The 24,985-nt window shown below is 42.9% G+C and overlaps 4 protein-coding genes across 25 annotated transcripts in view; 1 reads left to right on the plus strand and 3 right to left on the minus strand.

The window, feature by feature from the left end:
- The window catches only part of LOC131109290 (phenylethanolamine N-methyltransferase-like), a 27,408-nt gene extending 9,104 nt beyond the window's left edge, over window positions 1–18,304 (minus strand). The window contains exons 1-15 of one of the 14 annotated variants that reach the window (XM_058061136.1): window positions 18,008–18,037; window positions 17,851–17,972; window positions 16,955–17,708; window positions 16,446–16,520; window positions 16,186–16,277; window positions 15,826–16,023; window positions 15,616–15,740; window positions 11,753–11,892; window positions 11,536–11,688; window positions 11,378–11,465; window positions 11,044–11,238; window positions 4,731–4,760; window positions 4,577–4,661; window positions 4,250–4,450; window positions 1,177–1,241 (exon numbers count right to left, since the gene is read on the minus strand). The gene's annotated coding sequence lies outside the window, so the exon portion shown is untranslated. Of the gene's footprint in view, window positions 1–1,176; window positions 1,242–4,249; window positions 4,456–4,576; window positions 4,662–4,730; window positions 4,761–11,043; window positions 11,239–11,310; window positions 11,466–11,535; window positions 11,689–11,752; window positions 11,893–15,615; window positions 15,741–15,825; window positions 17,709–17,850; window positions 17,973–18,007; window positions 18,038–18,114; window positions 18,234–18,272 lie in introns of those variants that run through there. The other 13 variants (XM_058061132.1, XM_058061141.1, XM_058061129.1 and 10 more) reach the window with 13 other exon arrangements.
- Window positions 661–14,989, plus strand: aldh18a1 (aldehyde dehydrogenase 18 family, member A1). 6 transcript variants are annotated; one of them, XR_009120722.1, is made up of 18 exons: window positions 661–1,047; window positions 1,158–1,270; window positions 2,265–2,404; window positions 4,334–4,483; window positions 4,567–4,674; window positions 4,738–4,890; window positions 6,573–6,663; window positions 6,971–7,095; window positions 8,241–8,385; window positions 8,458–8,531; window positions 9,208–9,307; window positions 9,375–9,595; window positions 11,104–11,259; window positions 11,314–11,509; window positions 11,564–11,685; window positions 11,741–11,952; window positions 13,448–13,543; window positions 13,620–13,670. XR_009120722.1 is itself a non-coding variant. In XM_058061079.1 (18 exons), the coding sequence occupies exons 2-18, from the start codon at window positions 1,189–1,191 to the stop codon at window positions 13,808–13,810; spliced, it is 2,337 nt and encodes a 778-aa protein (XP_057917062.1). In that variant the 5' UTR covers window positions 661–1,047; window positions 1,158–1,188; the 3' UTR covers window positions 13,811–14,989. The 6 variants fall into 6 exon arrangements, 5 of the variants coding, with proteins under 5 accessions (XP_057917062.1, XP_057917063.1, XP_057917064.1 ...); XM_058061079.1 differs by having other exon boundaries at window positions 11,766–11,952; window positions 13,620–14,989; XM_058061080.1 differs by having other exon boundaries at window positions 4,570–4,674; window positions 11,766–11,952; window positions 13,620–14,989.
- A 2,697-nt stretch (window positions 18,305–21,001) lies between the features above and the next one.
- Window positions 21,002–23,662, minus strand: crygmx (crystallin, gamma MX). Its single transcript, XM_058061145.1, has 3 exons — window positions 23,555–23,662; window positions 21,597–21,839; window positions 21,002–21,513 (listed from the first exon to the last, which is right to left on the minus strand). Exons 1-3 carry the CDS (start codon window positions 23,561–23,563, stop codon window positions 21,238–21,240), a joined length of 528 nt encoding a protein of 175 aa, XP_057917128.1. The 5' UTR covers window positions 23,564–23,662; the 3' UTR covers window positions 21,002–21,237.
- A 187-nt stretch (window positions 23,663–23,849) lies between these two features.
- The window catches only part of crygmxl2 (crystallin, gamma MX, like 2), a 64,526-nt gene continuing 63,390 nt past the window's right edge, over window positions 23,850–24,985 (minus strand). For all 4 annotated transcript variants that reach the window (XM_058061124.1, XM_058061125.1, XM_058061127.1 and 1 more), the window contains one exon: window positions 23,850–24,167. In XM_058061124.1, the coding sequence (XP_057917107.1) occupies window positions 23,935–24,167 (233 nt within the window). In that variant the 3' untranslated portion in view covers window positions 23,850–23,934. The remainder of the gene's footprint in view (window positions 24,168–24,985) is intronic.

The raw sequence follows: 24,985 nt of genomic DNA on the forward strand, positions 1-24,985 counted from the left end.
TTTTAGTTTGTAATGTCACACAAATGACAAAATATTATACTAGCAATAATATTATAATCATTGTTATTAATTATCCATTCAAATTGTTGTATATATATTTTGTACTGTATAAATAAACAAATCATTTAATTAATGATTGTGATAATATTATTGTACATTGGTAGTAGTATTAGTTTGTAATGTCACACAAATGACACAATATTATACTAGCAATAATATTATAATCATTATTATTAATTATCCATTCAAATTGTTGTATATATATTTTGTACTGTGTAAATAAACAAATAATTGAATTATTGATTGAGATGATATTATTGTACATTGGTGGTAGTTTTAGTTTGTAATGTCACACAAATGGCAAAATATTATACTAGCAATAATATTATAATCATTATTGTTAATTATCAATTCAAATAGTTGTATATATATATATATATTGTACTGTGTAAATAAACCAATAATTTAATTATTGATTAAGATAATATTATTATTGTACATTGGTAGTAATTTGCTTTACAGAAGAATAAAAATTTAACTTAAATGTAAGATTGGGAAAATATGTTGATGTTTACGCTTATATTTTCAATGTTAAAAAGGTTATTTTATTTTGAAATCAAATACACCTTCTTACTTCCGGTTACTCTGCTTATTGTGACGTCATATCCTATCGCTTTTACCAGTCGTTAGCAATACAATGCGGTAAAAAAAAACACTTTTACTGGATGGTTAGAAAAAAATGACAAATAGAAAGTGATAGTTTGACACTAAGGGGATGAAAAAAGCGACTTTAGAGAGGCGGAAGTTCGAAAAACTGAACTGTTATCATCGACAGTGTCACTTTCACTCCTGTCATGGAAGAAGAGGAGGAGGAGGAGGAAGAGGAGGAGGAGGACCGGTGGAGAGAGAGGAGGTGAAGGGAGAGCCCAACCTCAGCCTCCAGCTAGGAAGATTTTATATATTTATTTGATGTTAAAGTGATGCTTGGCCACAAAGGAGCAGGCTAAAAACAAGACAAACAGGGTCATCAATCTGCAGTGTAACTAAGTAAGTAAGTCTGTATGTATGTAAGTCTGTATATAAGTAAGTATGTATGTCTATTATGGCTGCACATCATCACTACACAGTGGATGCTAACATTGCTAATATTCTTTAAGCAAAGAAGTAAGAACTTACCTGAAAGTGAGGATGCTGCTCTGGAGGATGTGTTCAAGGATCCAACGGAAAGCTCGTAAATATTCCTGGAAAACCACCAGGACTTTATCACAAGGCAAGTTAGGCTACATATACACATATTCATATTTATACATGGAATATAAATGGAGATTTGGCTACTTTTACACACTTTTATGCAGTTTTGACATGTTTATTTACATTTATTTACTAATGCTAACACTAAGTAGTTAGCACTTAATGTTTTACAACACAGTTTTTAGCTTGGATATTGTGTCTCGTACATAATACTAGTGATAATATGTTAGCATTATCGTGATTATTATTTTGAATTTTTATATTTATTGAATTTTTTTAATTTTAAAGTCCACCAGGACTTTATCACAAGGCAAGTTAGGCTACATATACACATATTCATATTTATACATGGAATATAAATGGAGATTTGGCTACTTTTACACACTTTTATGCAGTTTTGACATGTTTATTTACATTTATTTACTAATGCTAACACTAAGTAGTTAGCACTTAATGTTTTACAACACAGTTTTTAGCTTGGACATTGTGTCTCGTACATAATACTAGTGATAATATGTTAGCATTATCGTGATTATTATTTTGAATTTTTATATTTATTGATTTTTTTTATTCTCTAAATAATTTAAGGTATTTTTGTCGAGGCAAGCATTAAGTAGCGTGGTGTACAAGGACCACAAAGCATTCATCTTAGCATTCGGTCATAATAATAATAATAATAATAATAATGAGTTAGAGTTGCTCAAAAAATAATGACTACATCCATTATAAAAATACTTTCCATGTATTAAAAAGTATGGTGATATAGAACTCCGTATGTGTACTCCAGTTTCCGCCTGTGCGCGTCATTGCGCCTGAGGGATGTGTGATGTCAGCAGAAGCTTTTTGTGCGTTCCCTGCTGATGTTGCAGATTATAACCTGTTGTAACCCTGGTTACAGGGGGGGGCGGGGCAGTCGCAGGGGTTCACAACTCAATACAATGAGTTGTAAGAAAAAAATACTAAATAAATAATACTAAAAAAATAACATTCCCGGGTGTTTTCTATACACGCAGGTCAACATGGCAGCCCCTTTGCCCACCGCGGTGAGCTGTGCCGCGCAAAAAGGATTGTAGTCAAGCTAGGGAGTGCTGTGGTCACTCGCGGGGACGAGTGCGGCCTGGCGCTGGGGAGGCTAGCGTCCATCGTGGAGCAGGTAGGGGGGGGGGAATTAAATAAAAACTGCCAATCATCCAATAAACATACGTACTCTAATAACACTAGCATGCGTCCAGGCGTATCAATACTATCCATCCATAGACACACTAGACACATATAGACAAACAACCATTCACACTCACATTCATACCTATGGATAATTTTGAGTCGCCGATTAAACTAGCATGTTTTTGGAATGTGGGAGGAAACCGGAATATCCGGAGAAAAAAAACACACAAGCGCAAGAAAAAGTATATTCCAGGGTACAACGTATACTTGTACCCTTTCATCAACCATGGTGGGGGCAGGACGCCAAGTGCAAATTAATTATCTTGGCTCTCTAGTCTTCCTCCATCAACGTATCACAAGGAAAACAGGTACTGTATGTACTCAGTCAAAGCAAGACATTTACTTATGTATCTATTTATTTAGTGTGTGTGTGTGTGTGTGTTACCGTCCTACAGTAACATATTACCTCATTGGGATCAGGTCACTATAATAAAAATGTTGGAGAAAATATACTATAATTATAGTAGTATCCCTGTCACTTTGCAGTGATAAATGACTGTTCAATGTTTTTGACATTTGCGGATTATTTATGGCTCTCACTATGGTTTGCTGGAGCCCCAAAGCTTTAGAAATGGCTTCATAACTTCCAGATATTTTTCTTTCTCGGGTAGCGGGAATCCGTTTTTCACACAGAGACATGTTGGTCGGGATTTTTGTTTCACTTACAATTATTATTACCCCTTATGCTCATTTTTCGGGGATCTTCCAGAATCTGCACCTATTCCGGCTGTAATCGGTCTGTTTGGTGTGCCTCCAGGCACACCCATGCGGTTGTTATTTTTAGAAATTATTTGTACTCATGAATTATTTATTTCATTAATTACAGTTATTATTTGGTATTATTATTTTGTATGGAGGTTGTTAATTGTTGGTAACACTGAAAAGAAATTAAACAATTAAGTTGCAGGATTAGTCATAGTAGACTGTATTGAGAATTGCGTTTCTTTATTCTATTTATTATTATTATATTATTATTATATTATTCTGCTAGGAGACCAGGGTTCAATTCCACCCTCGGCGATCTCTGTGTGGAGTTTGCATGTTCTCCCCGTGCATACTCCGGTTTCCTCCCACATTCCAAAAACATGCTAGGTGAATGTGAGTGTGAATGGTTGTTTGACGATATGTGCCCTGTGATTGGCTGGCCACCAGTCCAGGGTGTGTGCCGCCACTCGTCTGAAGTCAGCTGGGATAGGCTCCAGCACCCAGCCAATTAACCTAGCATGTTTTGTTATGATGCTAGGTTAATTGTCGACTCCAAATTGTCCATAGGTATAAATGTGAGTGTGAATGGTTGTTTGACAAAATGTGCCCTGTGATTGGCTGGCCACCAGTCCAGGGTATGTGCCGCCTCTTGTCTGAAGTCAGCTAGGATAGGCTCCGGCACCCAGCCAATTAACCTAGCATGTTTTTTATGATGCTAGGTTAATTGGCAACTCCAAATTGTCCATAGGTATGAATGTGAGTGTGAATGGTTGTTTGTCTATATGTGCTCTGTGATTGGCTGGCCACCAGTCCGTGAATTTCTTTATTTCAAAAGAATATTGTTATTTTTTGTTATGTATTCATTCCACTTCCATTGTGTTGTATTATATGTTTTAAAAAATATGTTTCTTTAGTTTTAATAAATAAAGCTATTTCAAAAAACACATTTAAGAGCTGAAATTATAATCGCAATAAATTATAAACTGCAATATTTTTCTCCCAAAGTTATAATACCGTTCTCGTACTGTTATTTAAGTTTGGCCAAAACCCATAGGGGCGCCATATTTACCTCCTGGGGTGACCACATCAGAACTGAAGACTCCAGTTTTTTTCCATCCAGTTTTGACTGACGCTTGTGTTCCATGTCACCGAGGTGGCCGTGCTGCACAACCAAGGCCGTGAAATGATGATCGTCACCAGTGGAGCGGTAGCCTTTGGCAAGCAGCGACTCCGACACGAAATCCTGCTGTCTCAGAGCGTCCGTCAGGCCCTGCACTTGGTCAACAGTCAACACAAAGACACGGTAATTAGCAGCAACTCTATTTAGCGCGATAAATAAATAAACAATCCATATTGTCATCATGTGAGGATTCTTAAATGTTACAGCAGTCATTACCGGTGCTGGAGGCCCGAGCCTGTGCAGCGGCGGGCCAGAGTGGATTGATGGCGCTGTACGAGGCCATGTTCACCCAGTATAGCATCTGCACCGCGCAGGTATGTCAACATTAATTTCTTTAAAAACTCTCTTTATTGTGTGGTGGCTTTCGGACCTCTCAGGTTCTGGTGACCAATCTGGACTTCTGCAATGACCAGAAGAGGAAGAACCTCAACAGCACTCTACAGGAACTACTGCACATGAATATCGTACCTATCATCAACACCAACGACGCCGTGGTTCCCCCGCCGGAGCCCAACAGCGACTTGCAGGGGGTAAATATGAGTAAAGATACTTTAAGGGTAGTGGGCGGGGCTAATGGTGCTGGAGTCTATCCCAGCTGTCTTTGGGGCGAGAGGCGGGGTACACCCTGGACTGGTCGCCAGCCAATCACAGGCAAACAACAATAGACAAACAACCATTCACACTCACATTCATACCTATGGACAATTTGGAGTCGCTAATTAACCTAGCATGTTTTTGGAATGTGGGAGGAAACCGGAGTACCCGGAAAAAACCCACAAATGCACGGGGAGAACATGCAAACTCCACACAGAGATGTCCGGGGGTGGGATTGAACTCGGGATAAATAAGACATCCCTCACATTTAAGCATGGATTTACTAGCCATTATTGTCTAAATAGCAGGAAATCACAAGTCAGCATAATGATGGTAATGTCATGGTCTGGGGCTGCATGAGTGCCGTTGGCACCGGGGAGCTGCGGTTCACTGAGGGAAAACATGAATTCCAACATATACTATGGGTCCAGGTGTGGAGGAGACGATCAACTTCAGCTTCATCATCAAAGGACTTGATCAATGAACCACAGCTCTTCCGTCCTGGTAGCACTCGTGCAGCCACCGGACCATGACGGTACCACTACTATGGGAACGAAACTTCACAACGCCACAGTACATGTTGGAATTCACGTTTCCCCTCAATGAACCACAGCTCTTCAGTCCTGGTAGCACTCGTGCAGCCACCGGACCGAGACGGTACCACTACTATGGGAACGAAACTTCACAACGCCACAGTACATGTTGGAATTCACGTTTCCCCATCAATGAACCACAGCTCTTCAGTCCTGGTAGCACTCGTGCAGCCACCGGACCGAGACGGTACCACTACTATGGGAACGAAACTTCACAACGCCACAGTACATGTTGGAATTCACGTTTCCCCATCAATGAACCACAGCTCTTCAGTCCTGGTAGCACTCGTGCAGCCACCAGACCGAGACGGTACCACTACTATGGGAACGAAACTTCACAACGCCACAGTACATGTTGGAATTCACGTTTCCCCATCAATGAACCACAGCTCTTCAGTCCTGGTAGCACTCGTGCAGCCACCGGACCATGGCGGTACCACTACTATGGGAACGAAACTTCACAACGCCACAGCAGTACATGTTGGAATTCACGTTTCCCCATCAATGAACCACAGCTCTTCAGTCCTGGTAGCACTCGTGCAGCCACCGGACCGAGACGGTACCACTACTATGGGAACGAAACTTCACAACGCCACAGTACATGTTGGAATTCACGTTTCCCCATCAATGAACCACAGCTCTTCAGTCCTGGTAGCACTCGTGCAGCCACCGGACCATGACGGTACCACTACTGTGGGAACAAAACTTCATAATGTCAAATTACATGTTGGAATTCTCTCAAAGAAAGACAGCTCCATATTGCTGGCAGCACTCATGCAATGGTAGCACTCGTGCAGCCACTGGATCATGACGGTACCACTACTATTGGATCATATTCATACTCATATTCAATTTCAAGTCCCCTCATGGCCATTATATTTGTATATTGAACCCTGGTCTCCTAGCTGTGAGGTCTGCGCGCTAACCACTCGAGCGCCGTGCCAAAATATATAAATATATACTAATAAATAAACATCTTTGTGATATAGATATATACGCTAGCAGTTTCTTAATGCTCCCCGCAGGTGATTAGCATCAAGGACAACGACAGCCTGGCGGCGCGTCTCGCCGTAGAGATGAACGCCGGTCTGCTCATCGTGCTCTCTGACGTGGAAGGTATGTGTCGCCACGACAACGCCGCCGGTCCATCGGGGTCAGCTGTCGCGCTAACGACACCATGTGCCTGGGATTGATGCGTCTCAGGGTCAACTGACCCATACCAGAGAAACAAACATGGACCTTCTGCCTTCGGGTTTCAAATGGATGATGATGGATTTGACACAAGTAGTGTTTGTGTACATTAGTTAAGCATTCAGGCTTAACAAAAAAAGCACACTTCCAAGAATCAAGTCCACTTCTAACACCCAAATGTTTAATCATTTGCTTTAATAAGTTGCACAAGACCTTTTTTTTGATGTCTCAGGACTGTACAACAGCCCCCCCGGAACAGATGACGCCAAGCTCATTGACACCTTCTATCCCGGAGACCAGCAGTCCATTACCTACGGTACAAAGTCCAGAGTCGGGATCGGCGGCATGGAAGCCAAAGTATGTTAAAACATGCTCAAATTCATGTTATTTACTGTCTAATATCTTCTGCTTTCAGAATTTATGCTAGGCATGTAGCCAGATGCTAACATGGCAAAACAAAAACACCTTCAATACATTCATTCATTTTCTATACCGCTTATCCTCAATAGGGTCGCAGGTATGCTGGAGCCTATTCCAGCTGTCTTCAGGCGAGAGGCGGGGTACACCCTGGACTGGTGGCCAGCCAATCACAGGGCATATATAGACAAACAACCATTCACACTCACATTCATACAACTTACTGAGTTTTTCGACTTGCATAGTAGTTGGTTAATATTCTGCATCATACATTGGTAGTGTATTGTCTGGTTGAATACGGCACAATACTCTTACTGTAGTACTGTAGCTATATATGCAGTATATGTATTTACATTCCAGCAGCCATTTTTATTCATTCATTCATTCATTCATTTTCACGAGTGTCGCGGGGGTGCTGGAGCCTATCCCAGCTGTCTTGGGGCGAGAGGCGGGGTACACCCTGGACTGGTGGTCAGCCAATCACAGGGCACATATAGACAAACAACCATTCACACTCACATTCATACAACTTACAGAGTTTTTTGAGCTCGTTGGTTAATATTCTGCATCATACATTGGTAGTGTATTGTCTGGTTGACGCGGCACAATACTCTTACTGTAGTACTGTAGCTATATATGCAGTATATGTATTTACATTCCAGCAGCCATTTTTATTCATTCATTTTCACGAGTGTCGCGGGGGGTGCTGGAGCCTATCCCAGCTGTCTTAGGGCGAGAGGCGGGGTACACCCTGGTACACCCTACACACTCACATTCATACCACTTACTGAGTTTTTTGAGCTCGCATAGTAGTTGGTTAATATTCTGCATCATACATTGGTAGTGTATTGTCTGGTTGTATTGTCTGCCAGCCAATCACAGGGCACATATAGACAAACAACCATTCACACTCATATTCATACTCATATTCAATTTGGTCCAATGATAACAAATAAGTCCCCCCATGGCCATTATACATTTTACAGTTACACTCCACTTGCATTGGGGCCAATTGTGAACACTGACAGACCAGATCCTGCAGATAGAATCCTGCTGATCCGCGTCATTTCTGCGCTCCTCTGCAGGTGACATCGTCCATATGGGCGTTACAGGGTGGCACCTCGGTGGTCATCGCCAACGGCACCCATCCCAAAGTCACGGGCCACGTCATCACCGACATTGTCGACGGGAAGAAAGTGGGCACGTTCTTCTCTCAGATCAAACCGGCTGGTGAGTGCACACCCGGGGCTTCGAGATCGATCAGGTAAAACAAAGTGGTTCCTCTGTGACTTTATTGTTTAGGTCCAACTGTTGAGCAGCAGACAGAAATGGCCCGGAAAATGGGAAGAAAGATAGCATCCCTGCACTCGGAGCAGGTGGGAATCCATTTTTTTTATTCCCTTGTCAGTCATATGAATGAGGATTGCAAGGCAACTTTATCATGTATGCCTCAACACTGACCCCTTGTGGAGGAATGCACTTATTCAGTTTGACTGTTACTGTACTGCAGGGGTGGGCAAACTTTTTGATTCGTGGGCCGTGTTGAGTTAACAAAATTGTCCGGGGGGGCCAGAATATATATTTCACACACACTATTTTACGCTTATAATTCTAACAGTCCACATTTGAATTTTATTTTAAGTGTCATCCTATCAGTTATATGTTCTCAATTCCCTTTTTTTCAGGAGCACTTTAAACATCAAACATCAACAATTTGCCAAATTGAATTTTACATAAAAAAAAAATTACTGAATAAGACAACCGACATGCAAGTCATGTTGCCAGCTTGTATGTTAAAGGAATAATACTGGCGGGCCGGAGTCAAACGCTTGGCGGGCCGCATGTGGCCCCCGGGCCGCACTTTGCCCACCCCTGCTGTACTGTATACTGTTTTGCAAGTATTTTCTCTCAGATATTAGATTTGAAATACTAGTGAAACTGATCATATGTATTTTTTTTATCTGTACTGCAAAGACTGAACTTGAAACCGAAACCAGGAAAATGTAACAAAATGGAGAGCATATAAGCGTATTACTATTTGAATGCTTCCAGAGGAGCAAGATCATCTCCCACATTGCAGACCTCCTGACTGAAAGGAAAGATGAGATCCTCTCTGCCAACAAGACGGACTTGGACCTGGCTGTCAGTGCAGGTACCACAAGTACACAAAGAGGCTATAATAACAGCAAGTCCGAAACTCCGCCTTTTCCTCTCCGCAGGCCAACTTCCGCATGCTATGTTGAAGCATCTTAGCCTGTCGCCGGCGAAGCTAAACAACCTGACTGTGGCGCTTCGCCAGATAGGAGCTTCTGCTCGGGACAGAGTAGGTCGGGTGTTGCGCAAGATCAGGGTGGCTCATAAGCTGGAGCTGGAGCAGATCTCCGTGCCCATCGGGGTTCTTCTGGTCATCTTCCAAGCGAGGCCTGACTGTCTGCTTCAGGTACCGGAAGACATTGTTTCCAACATAACATGAAATGGGCTAGACGGTGGACTAGCGGTTAGCATGCTGGCCTCACAGCTAGGAGACCCGAGTTCGATTCCACCCTCGGTCATCTCTGTGTGGAGTTTGCATGTTCGTGCATGCGTGGGTTTTCTCCGGGTACTCCGGTTTCCTCCCACATTCCAAAAATTGTCCATAAATATGAATGTGAGTGTGAATGGTTGTTTGTCTATATGTGCCCTGTGATTGGCTGGCCACCAGTCCAGGGTGTACCCTGCCTCTCACCTGAAGACAGCTGGGATAGGCTCCAGTATCCCCCACAACCCTCGTGAGGAAAAGCGGTAGAAAATGAATGAATTAATGAGTTCTCCTCCTATTTTGTGTGGAAGTGGTAACTTTTTGGCTTCTTATTTTGTCTTTCCCCACCCATGGCCATCTCTGTGTGGAGTTTGCATGTTCTCCCCGTGCATGCGTGGGTTTTCTCCGGGTACTCCGGTTTCCTCCCACATTCCAAAAACATGCTAGGTTAATTAGCGACTCCAAATTGTCCATAGGTATGAATGTGAGTGTGAATGGTTGTTTGTCTATATGTGCCCTGTGATTGGCTGGCCACCAGTCCAGGGTGTACCCCCCGCCTCTCGCCCGAACACAGCTGGGATAGACTCCAGCACCCCCGCGACACTCGTGAAAATGAATGAATGAATGAATAAAAATGGCTGCTGAAATGTAAATACATATACTGCATATATAGCTAAAGTACTACAGTAAGAGTATTGTGCCACATCAACCAGACAATACACTACCAATGTATGATGCAGAATATTAACCAACTACTATGCAAGCTCAAAAGACTCAGTAAGTGGTATGAATGTGAGTGTGAATGGTTGTTTGTCTATATGTGCCCTGTGATTGGCTGACCACCAGTCCAGGGGTGTACCCCGCCTCTTGTCCCGAGACACCTGGGATAGGCTCCAGCACCCCTGTGACTCTTGTGAGGATAAGCGGTAGAAAATGAATGAATGTACTATGTAGTGTTGACTTTCTGGAATTAATTAGGTGCTGATGTTTTGGTTAGCAACAATTTTTTTTTGTTTTGGTTTGTGTCATTTTAGGAATACTATAATACTACACTCAAGGAATACTCTAGGAACACAAAAAACTCAACACAGGACTGAAAGTTTGCATATGTTAGGGTTTCTAGGCAACCCAAACCTTCTCATTAGCACCCCCTAGCGAGTTGTAAAATACTTGCACTCAACTCCGGTGCATCCGATTGACATGAAATGTGGCCTGATTGTTCATCATAACAATTCAGTCACTTAGGTAGCCATTTTGATTCACAGATTTGGGTCATTTTCAGTCCTATTTGCCACCAAAATGAAACCCTGTGTGCTATATTAGGTCATATAGCCGTGGAAAAAATGTCAAAAAAAAATATATATATATACCTGCTTGTTGCTGTTGGCCAGAAGCTCCAAGAAAGAAATATGGTGTGTTCCTCTCCACAGTTATCAGCGTTGGCCATCGCCAGTGGGAACGCGCTGCTGCTGAAGGGCGGCAAAGAGGCGGCAAACACCATCCGTGTCCTCCATCAGCTCACTCAGGAAGTTCTCTCCATGCATGGCGTCACAGAGGCTGTGCAGCTGGTAATGAAAAATAAAAAAGTACTATTTATATATGTATTATATATGTATTTATACATATAATATATATACCAGGTGAGCTCTCATGACGAGGTGGAGGATCTCTGCTGCCTGGACAAGATGATTGACTTGATCATACCTTGCGGATCCTCCAGGCTAGTCCGAAAAATCCAGCGATCCGCCAAGGGCATCCCGGTGCTGGGTCACACCGACGGCATCTGTCACGTCTACGTGGACGCAGAAGCGAGCGTGGATAAAGTCATCAAGATCGGTAAGATAATAAACATCAGAGTGTACCTTCGCGTCATTATTTCATCTCTTCCAGTCCGAGACGCCAAGTGTGAATACCCGTCTGCGTGCAATTCCATGGAAACGCTCCTGATCCACCGTGACATCCTCAGAACGCCGCTTTTCGACCAGATCATTGCGACACTCCACACCGAGAAAGTACTACACACACATACACAAATATATTCAAGAAAAACACACAACTATGATGTAGTTGTCTTATTACTTTCTGCGACGAGGTGAAGATCCACGCCGGGCCGGAGTTGGCCTCCTATCTGACGTTCAGCCCGTCCAAAGCCGAGTCCATGCGCATCGAGTATGCCGACCTGGAATGCTGCATGGAGGTGGTGGAGAACATGGAGGAAGCTGTGGAGCACATACACAAATACGGAAGCTCCCACACGGACGTCATCGTCACAGAAAATGGTAGGTGGCCTGCAAACTGCCTGAATGGAACACACTTACACACTTTCCTTATTGAGTTGTGGACTCCTGTAGAGCAGCTACACACAATAACCCGCACAGAAAGCTTTCTAGATCTTCCAGACTTTGCACCTCTTCTTGTAGTGTTTACTTGGGTTTACTGCCTGAGTAATTAACTCCGCCCCCCAGCCGTCCGGTCCGCTATGATTGGTCCCAGTCCCTCCTCTCGCTGCATATGCACTTGATAATGCTACACAGACACCCGCTTTATTAATTTTGTTTACATTTATCATCTATACCAGGGGTGGGCAAACTTTTTGACTCGCGGGCCGCATTGATATGACAAAATTTACAGGGGGGGGGGGGGGGGGGGCAGACTATATATTTTACACGTAACAGTCCACCTGGTATTATTGTATCTGTAAAATTGTCATGCAATCTGCTATTATTATTTATTATTTTATATTTAAATATTTTAAAAATAATAAAATATTATAATAATTACAAAAAAATTAAAATAAAAATTATTATATTATTATTATGTAAAATATGCAAATATAACAATAATATGATATATAATTAATATAATAATTAGCATTAATATAATAATTATAATAATCATAATAGTTCTAATAATAATTATAATAATCTAATAATCTAATAGCACGGTGGTGTAGGGGTTAGCGCACAGACCTCACAGCTAGGAGACCAGGGTTCAATTCCACCCTCGGGCATCTCTGTGTGGAGTTTGCATGTTCTCCCCGTGCATGCGTGGGTTTTCTCCGGGTACTCCGGTTTCCTCCCACATTCCAAAAACATGCTAGGTTAATTAGCGACTCCAAATTGTCCATAGGTATGAATGTGAGTGTGAATGGTTGTTTGTCTATATGTGCCCTGTGATTGGCTGGCGACCAGTCTAGGGTGTACCCCGCCTTACGCCCAAAGACAGCTGGGATAGGCTCCAGCACCCCCCGCGACCCTCGAGAGGAAAAGCGGTAGAAAATGAATGAATGAATAATAATCTAATAATAATAATAATAAATATTATTATTATGTGCTTGTGTCTCTTTTTTCAGGAGCACTTTGTAAACAACAGACCATGTCAAACAACGAAATTGATACAACCATCAAAAGGTTGGCTCAGGCCATGATGCCAGGTTGTATGTTGAGTTTAAATTAAATACTTTGGAAAGAACGATCGGGCCGTATTCAAACACTTGGTGGGCCGGATGTGGCCCCCGGGCCGTAATTTGCCCACCCCTGATCTATACCATTATAAGTCATTTTTTTTTTATCATTGGATGACTCTATACCGGTCAGTTAGCATATTTCCACAGCATTTCAGTCAAGCTTCAGCGTCCGAATGACTCCTCTGTTCATTCTAAAGTTTGATTTTATAAATAAAGTTTTGGAAAGTCTTCACTCTTGTCGTATGATTCAGTGCTTTCGGCGAAAAAAAATATATATATGTTTTAAAACATGCTGATATTTGTCTCAGAGGACACAGCCGAGCGCTTCCTGCACCAGCTAGCTAGTGCCTGCGTCTTCTGGAACGCCAGCTCGCGTTTTGCCGACGGCTACTGCTTTGGACTGGGTGAGTGTTGGACTCTGTGTCACAGTCTTGTGTTTCGACTTTTTATTTATTTTTTATTTTTAATATTTCTGTACAGGAGCAGAGGTAGGCTTTAGCACAGCACGCGTCCACGTCCGTGGCCCCGTAGGGTTGGAGGGGCTGCTCACTACCAAGTGGCTCCTGAGAGGGGACGGACATGCGGTAACTGACTTCACAGAGCAAGGCACCATGAAGTACCTCCATGCTAACCTGGACCCTGGTCAGGCGGAGGAACAACAGCTCAATTAAAGTAGCAACTCATTCATTCATTCATTCATTTTCTACCGCTTTTCCTCACGAGGGTCGCGGGGGGTGCTGGAGCCTATCCCAGCTGTCTTCGGGCGTAAGGCGGGGTACACCCTAGACTGGTCGCCAGCCAATCACAGGGCACATATAGACAAACAACCATTCACACTCACATTCATACCTATGGACAATTTGGAGTCGCTAATTAACCTAGCATGTTTTTGGAATGTGGGAGGAAACCGGAGTACCCGGAGAAAACCCGGCCAGAGATGGCCGAGGGTGGAATCGAACTTGGGTCTCCTAGCTGTGTGGCCTGCGCGCTAACAACTAAGTCCATAATACAGTTATTAAGTTTCAAAAATTCATAAATTAATGAATTGATCGCTGTCTTGTGGTTGACTATAGCCTATTATTAGTCTAATCAAATATTGCAATACATTCATTCATTTTCTACCGCTTATCCTCACAAGGGTAGCGGGAGTTGCTGGAGCCTATCCCAGCTGTCTTCGGACAAGAGGCCGGGTACACCCTGGACTGGTGGCCAGCCAATCACAGGGCACATATAGACAAACAACCATTCACACTCACATTCATACCTATGGACAATTTGGAGTCGCTAATTAACCTAGCATGTTTTTGGAATGTGGGAGGAAACCGGAGTACCCGGAGAAAACCCACACATGCACGGGGAGAACATGCAAACTCCACACAGAGATGACCATGGGTGGGGAAAGACAAAATAAGAAGCCAAAAAGTTACCACTTCCACACAAAATAGGAGGAGAACTCATTAATTAATTCATTTTCTCCACACAGAGATGCCCGAGGGTGGGATTGAACCCTGGTCTCCTAGCTGTGAGGTCTGCGCGCTAACCCCTAGACCACCGTGCCGCACCAAAAGTAGCAACTATTAAAAAAAAAAAATGTTAGCAAGAACAATGTGGAACTGCAACAGCAAATTCTTAATTACCACTCTCTACCTGTTCTACATCATTAATTTATTAATGAAAACAATTTATTTTCTATTTTCTGTGTCATTTATGCTCTTAATTTAATATTTTCTGTTGTGAATCCCAATTATAGGATTTACATTGGAATAAAAATGTATAAAAGTGGTGTGATAAACCCATTAAGAAACATACAAATTGAATGCCACATAGCATCCAGAGATGTTATTTACTACTGTCATGGGGGGGTTGTTGCAAGTTTTCTTCCTGCTCTCTAACGCCCAGAGCTTTTTATGTCAGAGTAATTGACGACTTGCCTCCTTGGAGCTGGAGGGCAGAAGAACAAGATGCTTTTTTTCATTTTTTTTTTTAAATTAATCCACTCATATCTCATCATGTAATAACTGCTTCAAAAATAATATTGTTGGATTTAAACATGAATTTTTATTTTATTTGGATAATTTTCTTTTGTGGTTCTTTATTCTTTTTTTTTTTTTTTTTTTTTGTTCCGACATATATGTTCATGTCTGGCTCTGCTTTCACAAAGAACACAAATTAACAGGAGAAAGGCGGAAAAAAAGTGGTAGTGATCTAAAAAAAAAAATGTCTGAAAAAGGGGTCTTTTAAAGTAGTTGCCCATAGGGGAATATTCCATTGCTGGAAGTGGGGCAAAAAAGATGGAAGACAATACTACAGAGGTTTAATTATCCAGCCATCACAAATGAATAGACTGCAAAGAAGAAGAAGAAGAAGAACTGAGACTAATGATGGGAATATGTTCTTGGGTTCTCACCCCCCCCCCCCCTGCCCCCCTTTCCTTTCCATCATCTAAAGAATTCATCCTCCAAAACGCACTACTTACCCTTCAATCACCAAAGTCCAAAGGGTTCACAGATGAAGCAGGAGACAAAACTGGTTTCTTCTCCACTTTAAACCATCTGATAAAACTGGAGGTAGAACAGACATCATGGAGTGGAGCACTTGATGCTGCATGAAACATAATACAAAAAGTTAAGAAAAGCCATTTCTTTGTTGTAGCGAGGCTTGGTCCTCATAAATATGACAATGTTACCTTTGACATGATGCCCTATTTGCAAGGAACATGCCGTCCCACAGCGGTGTGTGACCAGAAGGTTCCAGGTCATCTATGCAACCAAAAAATGCATCATATTGTTACCTTTGAAATGATGCCCCATTTGCAAGGAACATGTCTTAAAGTAGTGAAATGCCGTCCCACAGCGGTGTGTGACCAGAAGGTTCCAGATCATCTCTGCAACCAAAAAAAATAACATGCATGCAATTGTTAACTTTGAAATGATATCCCATTTGCAAGGAACATATCTTAAGGGTAGTGAAATGCCGTCCCACAGCAGTGTGTGACCAGAAAGTTCCAGATCATCTCTGCAACCAAAAAAATGCATCATATTGTTACCTTTGAAATGATGCCCCATTTGCAAGGAACATGTCTTAAGGGTAGCGACATGCCGTCCCACAGCAGTGTGTGGCCAGAAGGTTCCAGGTCATCTATGCAACCAAAAAAAATAACATGCATGCAATTGTTACCTTTGAAATGATACCCCATTTGCAAGGAACATGTCTTAAGGGTAGTGAAATGCCGTCCCACAGCAGTGTGTGACCAGAAGGTTCCAGGTCATCTCTGCAACCAAAAAATGACATGCATCATTTTGTTACCTTTAAAATGATGCCCTATTTGCAAGGAACATGCCGTCCCACAGCAGTGTGTGACCAGAAGGTTCCAGGTCATCTCTGCAACCAAAAAATAACATGCATCATATTGTTACCTTTGAAATTATATCCCATTTGCAAGGAACATATCTTAAGGGTAGTGAAATGCCGTCCCACAGCAGTGTGTGACCAGAAGGTTCCATAACATGCATGCAATTGTTACCTTTGAAATTATGCCCCATTTGCGAAGGAACATACATTCGTAGCAGGGACAGTAAAACAAGTCTTAAGGGTAGTGAAATGTCGTCCCACAGCAGTGTGTGACCAGAAGGTTCCATAACATGCATACAATTGTTACCTTTGAAATGATGTCCCACTTGCAAGGAACATGCATTCGTAGCAGGAACAGTAAAACAGGTCGTAAGAGTAGTGAAATGCCGTCCCACAGCAGTGTGTGACCAGAAGGTTCCAGATCATCTATGCAACCAAAAAACTAACATGCATGCAATTGTTACCTTTGAAATGATGCCCCATTTGCAAGGAACTAGTCTTAAGGGTAGTGAAATGCCGTCCCACAGCGGTGTGTGACCAGAAGGTTCCAGGTCATCTCTGCAACCAAAAAAACTAACATGCATGCAAATGTTACCTTTGAAATGATACCCCATTTGCAAGGAACATATCTTAATGGTAGTGAAATGCCGTCCCACAGCAGTGTGTGACCAGAAGGTTCCAGATCATCTATGCAACCAAAAAAATAACATGCATGCAATTGTTACCTTTGAAATGATGCCCCATTTGCAAGGAACATGTCTTATGGGTAGTGAAATGCCGTCCCACAGCAGTGTGTGACCAGAAGGTTCCATAACATGCATGCAATTGTTACCTTTGAAATGATGCCCCGTTTGCAAGGAACATACATTCGTAGCAGGAACAGTAAAACATGTCTTAAGGGTAGTGAAATGTCGTCCCACAACAGTGTGTGACCGGAAGGTTCCAGGTCATCTATGCAACCAAAAAAAATAACATGCATGTAATTGTTACCTTTGAAATGATGCCCCATTTGCAAGGAACATGTCTTAAGGGTAGTGAAATGCCGTCCCACAGCAGTGTGTGACCAGAAGATTCCATAACATGCATGCAATTGTTACCTTTGAAATGATGCCCCGTTTGCAAGGAACATGCATTCGTAGCAGGAACAGTAAAACATGTCTTAAGGGTAGTGAAATGCCGTCCCACAGCAGTGTGTGACCAGAAGGTTCCGGATCATCTCTGCAACCAAAAAATAACATGCATCCAATTGTTACCTTTGAAATGATACCCAATTTGCAAGGAACATATCTTAAGGGTAGTGAAATGCCGTCCCACAGCGGTGTGTGACCAGAAGGTTCCATAACATGCATGCAATTGTTACCTTTGAAATTATGCCCCATTTGCAAGGAACATACATTCATGGCAGGAACAGTAAAACAAGTCTTAAGTGGTAGTGAAATGTCGTCCCACAACAGTGTGTGACCGGAAGGTTCCAGGTCATCTCTGCAACCAAAAAATAACATGCATGTAATTGTTACCTTTGAAATGATGCCCCATTTGCAAGGAACTAGTCTTAAGGGTAGTGAAATGCTGTCCCACAGCAGTGTGTGACCAGAAGGTTCCATAACATGCATACGATTGTTACCTTTGAAATGATGCCCCATTTGCAAGGAACATGCATTCGTAGCAGGAACAGTAAAACAAGTCTTAAGGGTAGTGAAATGCCGTCCCACAGCAGTGTGTGACCAGAAGATTCCAGGTCATCTATGGAACAAAAAAAAATAACATGCATCCAATTGTTACCTTTGAAATGATGCCCCATTTGCAAGGAACATATCTTAATGGTAGTGAAATGCCGTCCCACAGCGGTGTGTGACCAGAAGGTTCCATTACATGCATGCAATTGTTACCTTTGAAATGATGCCCCATTTGCAAGGAACATGCATTCGTAGCAGGAACAGTAAAACAGGTCAAGGGTAGTGAAATGCCGTCCCACAGCAGTGTGTGACCAGAAGGTTCCAGATCATCTATGCAACCAAAAAAAATAACATGCATGCAATTGTTACCTTTGAAATGATGCCCCATTTGCGAAGGAACATACATTTGTAGCAGGGACAGTAAAACAAGTCTTAAGGGATAGTGAAATGCCGTCCCACAGCGTTGTGTGACCAGAAGGTTCCAGGTCATCTATGGAACCAAAAAAATAACATGCATCATATTGTTACCTTTGCAATGATACCCCATTTGCAAGGAACATGTCTTAAGGGTAGCGACATGCCGTCCCACAGCAGTGTGTGACCAGAAGGTTCCAGATCATTTCAACCAAACATTACATTACATTCTAAAGTTTTCTGATGAAGAAATCCCACATTAGAAGATACATGCACTTATTGTTTTCATCTGGCATATTTAGTTTTTGTGTTTTCTTTTCATCAGAAAACCTCAGATTCAAAAGAAAAAAAAATCGTACACTAATTCATGAGCTGTCATTTACTTAAAGGTATTATTAAACCTGTTTCATTTTTTTTTCATTAACGCCGCGCTCAAACAAAGCAATTCTCATCCCAACTTATTCTTTGTAGTATCGCTATTAAAAAAACAGCTATAGAGACAATCTGAGGATGTACAAGTAGGGATCTTTAGGAGATCACATGGTGCAGAGTAAGCGCTCTGGGTCCATGAAAGATGCCCACGTTAGATCCACATCACAGGACCCGTGCCAGCTCAAAGAGATCCAGTCAAAGTGGCCTGGTATTAGCCTCGAGCGGGAAAATCTCTCTCTCAGAACACAAAAAAAAAAAAACCCCAAAACAAAACCCAGTCCGTATCCCTGCTCATGCATTTTACATCAGCCCCAGATAGAGAACCCTTTCAGAAATAAATATCAATTATTGAAATTGTTAATTAGGCACTGTGTAATTGGCCAAGAGACACATGAATAAATAACTTTGACTATTAATTATTGATTGAAGAGCCAGAGATGGGGGGGGAAAAAAAATCCACCCCAGTGGGGAGTGTATTTGAGAGTCTCTTAAGATCAACGGCGGCAAGAAATATGACTTTTGGCCTTGAGTAATGTCCAATTAAAGGATTTCCAGCGTTTGTTGTACAAGTCAAGTGCTTTGCCTTTTCATATGCGTGGACAACAATTCCCACGGGACTCTCAAGCAGAGAAGAGAGTCCACAAGTGAGCCACAAGTGGAGGTTAGACATACTGACATACTGTAGTCAGTCCACCAAAATGAGTAGGAATCAACACAACATAGAAAGATTGAGAGAGGGGGAAAAAATCACTTTTGATCATGAAAACTGATCAAAAAAATACTTTTTCCAGATGAGATGAAAAATGTCCCAAAATATGCCTGATGAAAAACATGTTTCTCAAATTTCAGAAAACTTGAGTTTGGAATGTCTTTAAAGTTCACATCCACCAAAACACATTGATCCATAATAAGGTTATTTTTTCTTTAAACAACCAAAAATTAATTTACTTTGTTTTTCATATGAACTGAATAATATTACAAAATATGCCAGAAGAAAATTTGTAATTTATTGTATTTTTTTTCGTATGAAAAGTTAAAGTTTGGAGTTTATTTGAACTTGTACACAAAGTACAATTGAATATAAGTGGAATAATTCAAATTAAAACAACTGCGGTGAGACCAGCTATGTTGTTTGACAGGAAGCAGAACTGGAGGTAGCAGAGATAAGGATGCTGAAGTTCACATTGGGAATGACCAGGATGGATAGGATCAGAAACGAGTACATCATAGGGACATTACATGTTAGCCGGAGGTATCAGAGATAAGGATGCTGAGGTTCTCATTGGGAGTGACCAGGATTGATAGGATCAGGAACAAGTACACCAGAGGGACATTACATGTTAGCCGGAGGTAGCAGAGATAAGGATGCTGAGGTTCTCATTGGGAGTGACCAGGATGGATAGGATCAGGAACGAGTACATCAGAGGGACATTACATGTTAGCCGGAGGTAGCAGAGATAAGGATGCTGAGGTTCTCATTGGGAGTGACCAGGATGGATAGGATCAGGAACGAGTACATCAGAGGGACATTACATGTTAGCTGGAGGTAGCATGAGATAAGGATGCTGAGGTTCACATTGGGAGTGACCAGGATGGATAGGATCAGGAACGAGTACACTAGAGGGACATTACATGTTAGCTGGAGGTAGGAGAGATGAGGATCCTGAGGTTCTCATTGGGAGTGACCATGATAGATAGGATCAGGACCGAGTACATCAGAGGGACATTACATGTTAACCGGAGGTAGCAGAGATGAGGATGCTGAGGTTCTCATTGGGAGTGACCATGATGGATAGGATCACATGTTAAGAGGCCTTACGGATAAAGTTTGGATGGTTGGTTCGGACATGTCCACAGGAGAAATAGTGAATATATATATGCTTTATGGTTTATGGAGGTTTATGGATGTAGCGAAGGAGGACATGAGGGTAGTAGAAAAACTGGAGTTTGGAGTACCATCAAAATTCGTCACACGTTTGAAAAATGGGAATCACAAGCAAGTTGACTTTTATGAGGTTTTTATTATTTGGTGTGATTCCAGTAGGGCGATTTTCCTTGGAGACGTCCTAGCAACCGGTTTGGGTGGTCATAGTACACATTACAACGTTAAAGATACAGTAACACAAAACCGCCGTTACAGTGAACAGTGTTGAGACTACAATGAAACAGGTTTCAGGAACAGAAGGGTGTAAACGCTCGAGAAGGGTAAAAAAATGATAAAGGAATCAGTTGACCTCAGTGACGCGCCTCAGAGAGCCGATGGTGGGACTGGCGCTGCCCCACTCGCTGTGCCTGCGGTACTCGCCGGGGCGCAGGAAGTACTGGCGCCCCCTGTAGTTGGGGTGCTCGTGCAGAATCCAGTAGCCCTCCATGACGTTGACGGAGGAGATGTCACGGGTGTGGAAGCGCTCGTTCAGATCCGGGCAGTCTTCTATTAGCTCCAGATTCTGGCCGCCAAAATCAGAGCGCTCAAAGATCTTCATCCTGTAGCTGCCGTTGTACTAAAAGACCAAACCAAAATGGTTACATGGCGGCTTTGGGGGCTAAACCATTCCAAGTTCCAGTTCCGCAGATTGAAACTCACGGGTGGAACCATACGGCAGGAGCGGATGCAGTCGTTGAAGCCCGCCCAACGCTGGTAGTCTGGGTAGTCGCCTTTGTGCAGCATGTACTGGTAGCCCCCGTAGTTGGGCTTCTCGTAGGCCACCCAGCAGCCACTCTCCACGCGTATCGAGTTGCAGCGACTGAAGTAGTTCTGCATTTCCGGACAGTCGCTGTTGCACTCGAAGTGACGGCCCTGGAAGTTGCGGTCCTCGTAGAAGATGATCTGTGTGAGGGGGGAAAGGTAAAGGGTCATGATGGTATACGTGATTAGGGCAAGACCTGGAGTTGGGGCAATAGGTAGCATTCAGTCTAGACTTAAAACAAGGGCTAAAGTCAGTGCTGGGGCTCAGGATAGTGTTCAGTCTATGGTATAGGTTTGGAGCTGGAACAAGAGCTCGGATTAGGACTTGGGTTTGGGCAAGTGTCGGGCGGGCTTGGGTCAAATTGGGTTTGAGCTGGGGTTAAGGGCTACTGGTAGGGCTATGGGTCGAGCGAGAGTGCAAGCAAGAGTTCATGGTCTGATTTAAGTAAGGGACACTGTTAGTAGGGCTAAGGACTAGGCTATGGTTAGGTTTTAGGCTTGGGTTAGGGCTGGTGTTAAGTGCTACTGTTAGGGCTATCGGTCGAGCTCAAGTTGATAGGGTTGAAGAAAGGGATATTGTTAGGAGGGCAAGAGTTCATGGTAGGGTTTTAGTAAGGGATACTGTTAGGAGGGCTAAGGACTAGGCTAGGGTTACGTTTTAGGCTTGGACTTGGTTTAGGGCTGGGGTTAAGGGCTACTGTTCGGGCTATGGGTCGAGCTAGAGTCCAAGCAAGAGCTAATGGTAGGGTTAAAGTAAGGGATACTGTTAGAAGGGCTAAGGACTAGGCTAGGGTTAGGTTTTAGGCTTGGTTCAGGGTTGGGGTTAAGGGCTACTGTTCAGGCTGTGGGTCGAGCTAGAGTCCAAGCAAGACTTAATGGTAGGGTTAAAGTAAGGGATACTGTTTGGAGGGCTAAGGACTGGGCTGGGTTTTAGACTTGGACTTGGTTTAGGGCTTTGGTTAAGGGTTAATGTTAGGGCTAATTTTTTTCGCTATGTTCAGTTAGGAAGTTAGGAATAGTGTTAACAAGTCCAAGGACTGGGCGAGGATTAGGTTTTAGGCTTGGACTTGGTTTAAGGCTGGGGTTAAGGACTACTGTTCGGGTTATGGGTCGAGCTAGAGTCCAAGCAAGAGCTAATGGTCGGGTTAAAGTAAGGCATAGTATTAGGAGGGCTAAGGACTGGGCTGGGTTTTAGACTTGGACTTGGTTTAGGGCTTTGGTTAAGGGTTAATGTTAGGGCTAAATTTTTTTTCGCTAGGTTCAGGGCAAGAGTTAGGGACAGAGTTAAAGTTAGGAATAGTGTTACCTAGTCCAAGCACTGGGCTAGGGTTAGGTTTTAGGCTTGAACTTGGTTCAGGGCGGGGGTTAAGGGCTACTGTTCGGGTTATGGGTCGAGCTAGAGTCCAAGCAAGACTTAATGGTAGGGTTAAAGTAAGGGATACTGTTAGGAGGGCTAAGGACTGGGCTGGGTTTTAGGCTTGGACTTGGGTTAAGGGTTAATGTTAGGGCTATATTTTTGGCTAGCTTCTGGCTAGTTAGGGGCAGAGTTAAAGTGAGGGCTAGTGTTAGCAGGGGCCAAGAATTAGACTAGAGTTAGGGTGAGGACTAAACTAGCAAACTAAAGCTAACTTCTGATGTCTCACGAGTAAACAAAACATTATTAAAATACATTTCGATATAAAGTTGCTATGTGCAATAATCACATTTTTTCCAGGTGCTACAAACACAACAGCAACAATAATTTGACAGTTTTAGCAATAAATATATCAATAAAAACCAGACTTTACAGTAGACATGGATCAAATAAAAACTTCTCAAGATTCTGTTACTATAAAAACGTCTTTTTGCAAACTTACCTTGCTCATTGTCACTGTGTTGAGCTGAGCTCAGAACCAATGCCGGGTCCTACTAGGCCTCTTTATAGACCTTGCTGGCTTTATAGAACGAATCCAAACAAAGCTTTGCCGTGTCAGCGGACTGCCCAGCGACGACGACGAGCCTGCTTTGTCTCTGCTAAACGCCGCGTGAAATACTGTACCGCTGCATTTTCCACAATAAAACCTGCAACATGTGCCTGAAAAGCTTGTTGATGATGTCGCAAAAATCAGTCGGCTATTTTTAAAATGGCTGAAATAAACCAAAAAAGTCATATTATTGTTTAAAACATGACGGATTTTAATGTTAGATTTCAGTCTAATTCAGGGGCCTCATCCTGCGTAGCGAGCCCACCATGGGGTCATGGCAACCCCAGTCGCCGCAGGCTCTGTACTCGCCCGGTCTCAGGAAGTACTGGCGCCCCCTGTAGTTGGGATGCTCGTAGAAGATCCAGTAACCTTCCATGATGTTGCAGGAGTAGATGTCGCGGGAACGGAAGCGGTCGTAGAGGTTGGGGCAGTCGTCCATGAACTCCATAGCTTGTCCCACCATGTCGGGTCGGTTGTAGATCCTCATCTTGTAGGATCCTCGGTACTAAGAACGGGAAGATGATTATTATGTTTTTGTGCTCAAACCCCTGCGAGCCCTTTTTGTCAACCTTTTGTCAATATTTATATTTAGGCTTGGGTTAGGGCTACTGTTAGAGCTATGGGTCGAGCGAGAGTGCAAGCAAGAGTTCATGGTCAGGTTTAAGTAACTGTTAGGAGGGCTAAGGACTAGGCTATGGTTGGGTTTTAGGCTTGGGTTAGGGCTGGGGTTAAGGGCTACTGGTAGGGCTGTGGGTCGAGCTAGAGTCCAAGCAAGACTTAATGGTAGGGTTAAAGTAAGGGATACTGTTAGGAGGGCTAAGGACTGGGCTGGGTTTTAGACTTGGACTTGGTTTAGGGCTTTGGTTAAGGGTTAATTTTAGGGCTAATTTTTTTTCGCTAGGTTCAGGGCAAGAGTTAGGGACAGAGTTAAAGTTAGGAATAGTGTTAACAAGTCCAAGGACTGGGCGAGGGTTAGGTTTTAGGCTTGGATTTGGTTCAGGGTTGGGGTTAAGGGCTACTGTTCGGGCTATGGGTCGAGCTAGAGTCCAAGCAAGACTTAATGGTAGGGTTAAAGTAAGGGATACTGTTAGGAGGGCTAAGGACTGGGGTGGGTTTTAGACTTGGACTTGGTTTAGGGCTTTGGTTAAGGGTTTAATGTTAGGGCTAATTTTTTTTCGCTAGGTTCAGGGCAAGAGTTAAAGTTAGGAATAGTGTTAACAAGTCCAAGGACTGGGCGAGGGTTAGGTTTTAGGCTTGGATTTGGTTCAGGGTTGGGGTTAAGGGCTACTTTTTGGGCTGTGGGTCGAGCTAGAGTCCAAGCAA

The sequence above is a fragment of the Doryrhamphus excisus genome, chromosome 22 (genome assembly GCF_030265055.1).
Source record: "Doryrhamphus excisus isolate RoL2022-K1 chromosome 22, RoL_Dexc_1.0, whole genome shotgun sequence".
NCBI classification, from domain to species: domain Eukaryota; kingdom Metazoa; phylum Chordata; class Actinopteri; order Syngnathiformes; family Syngnathidae; genus Doryrhamphus; species Doryrhamphus excisus.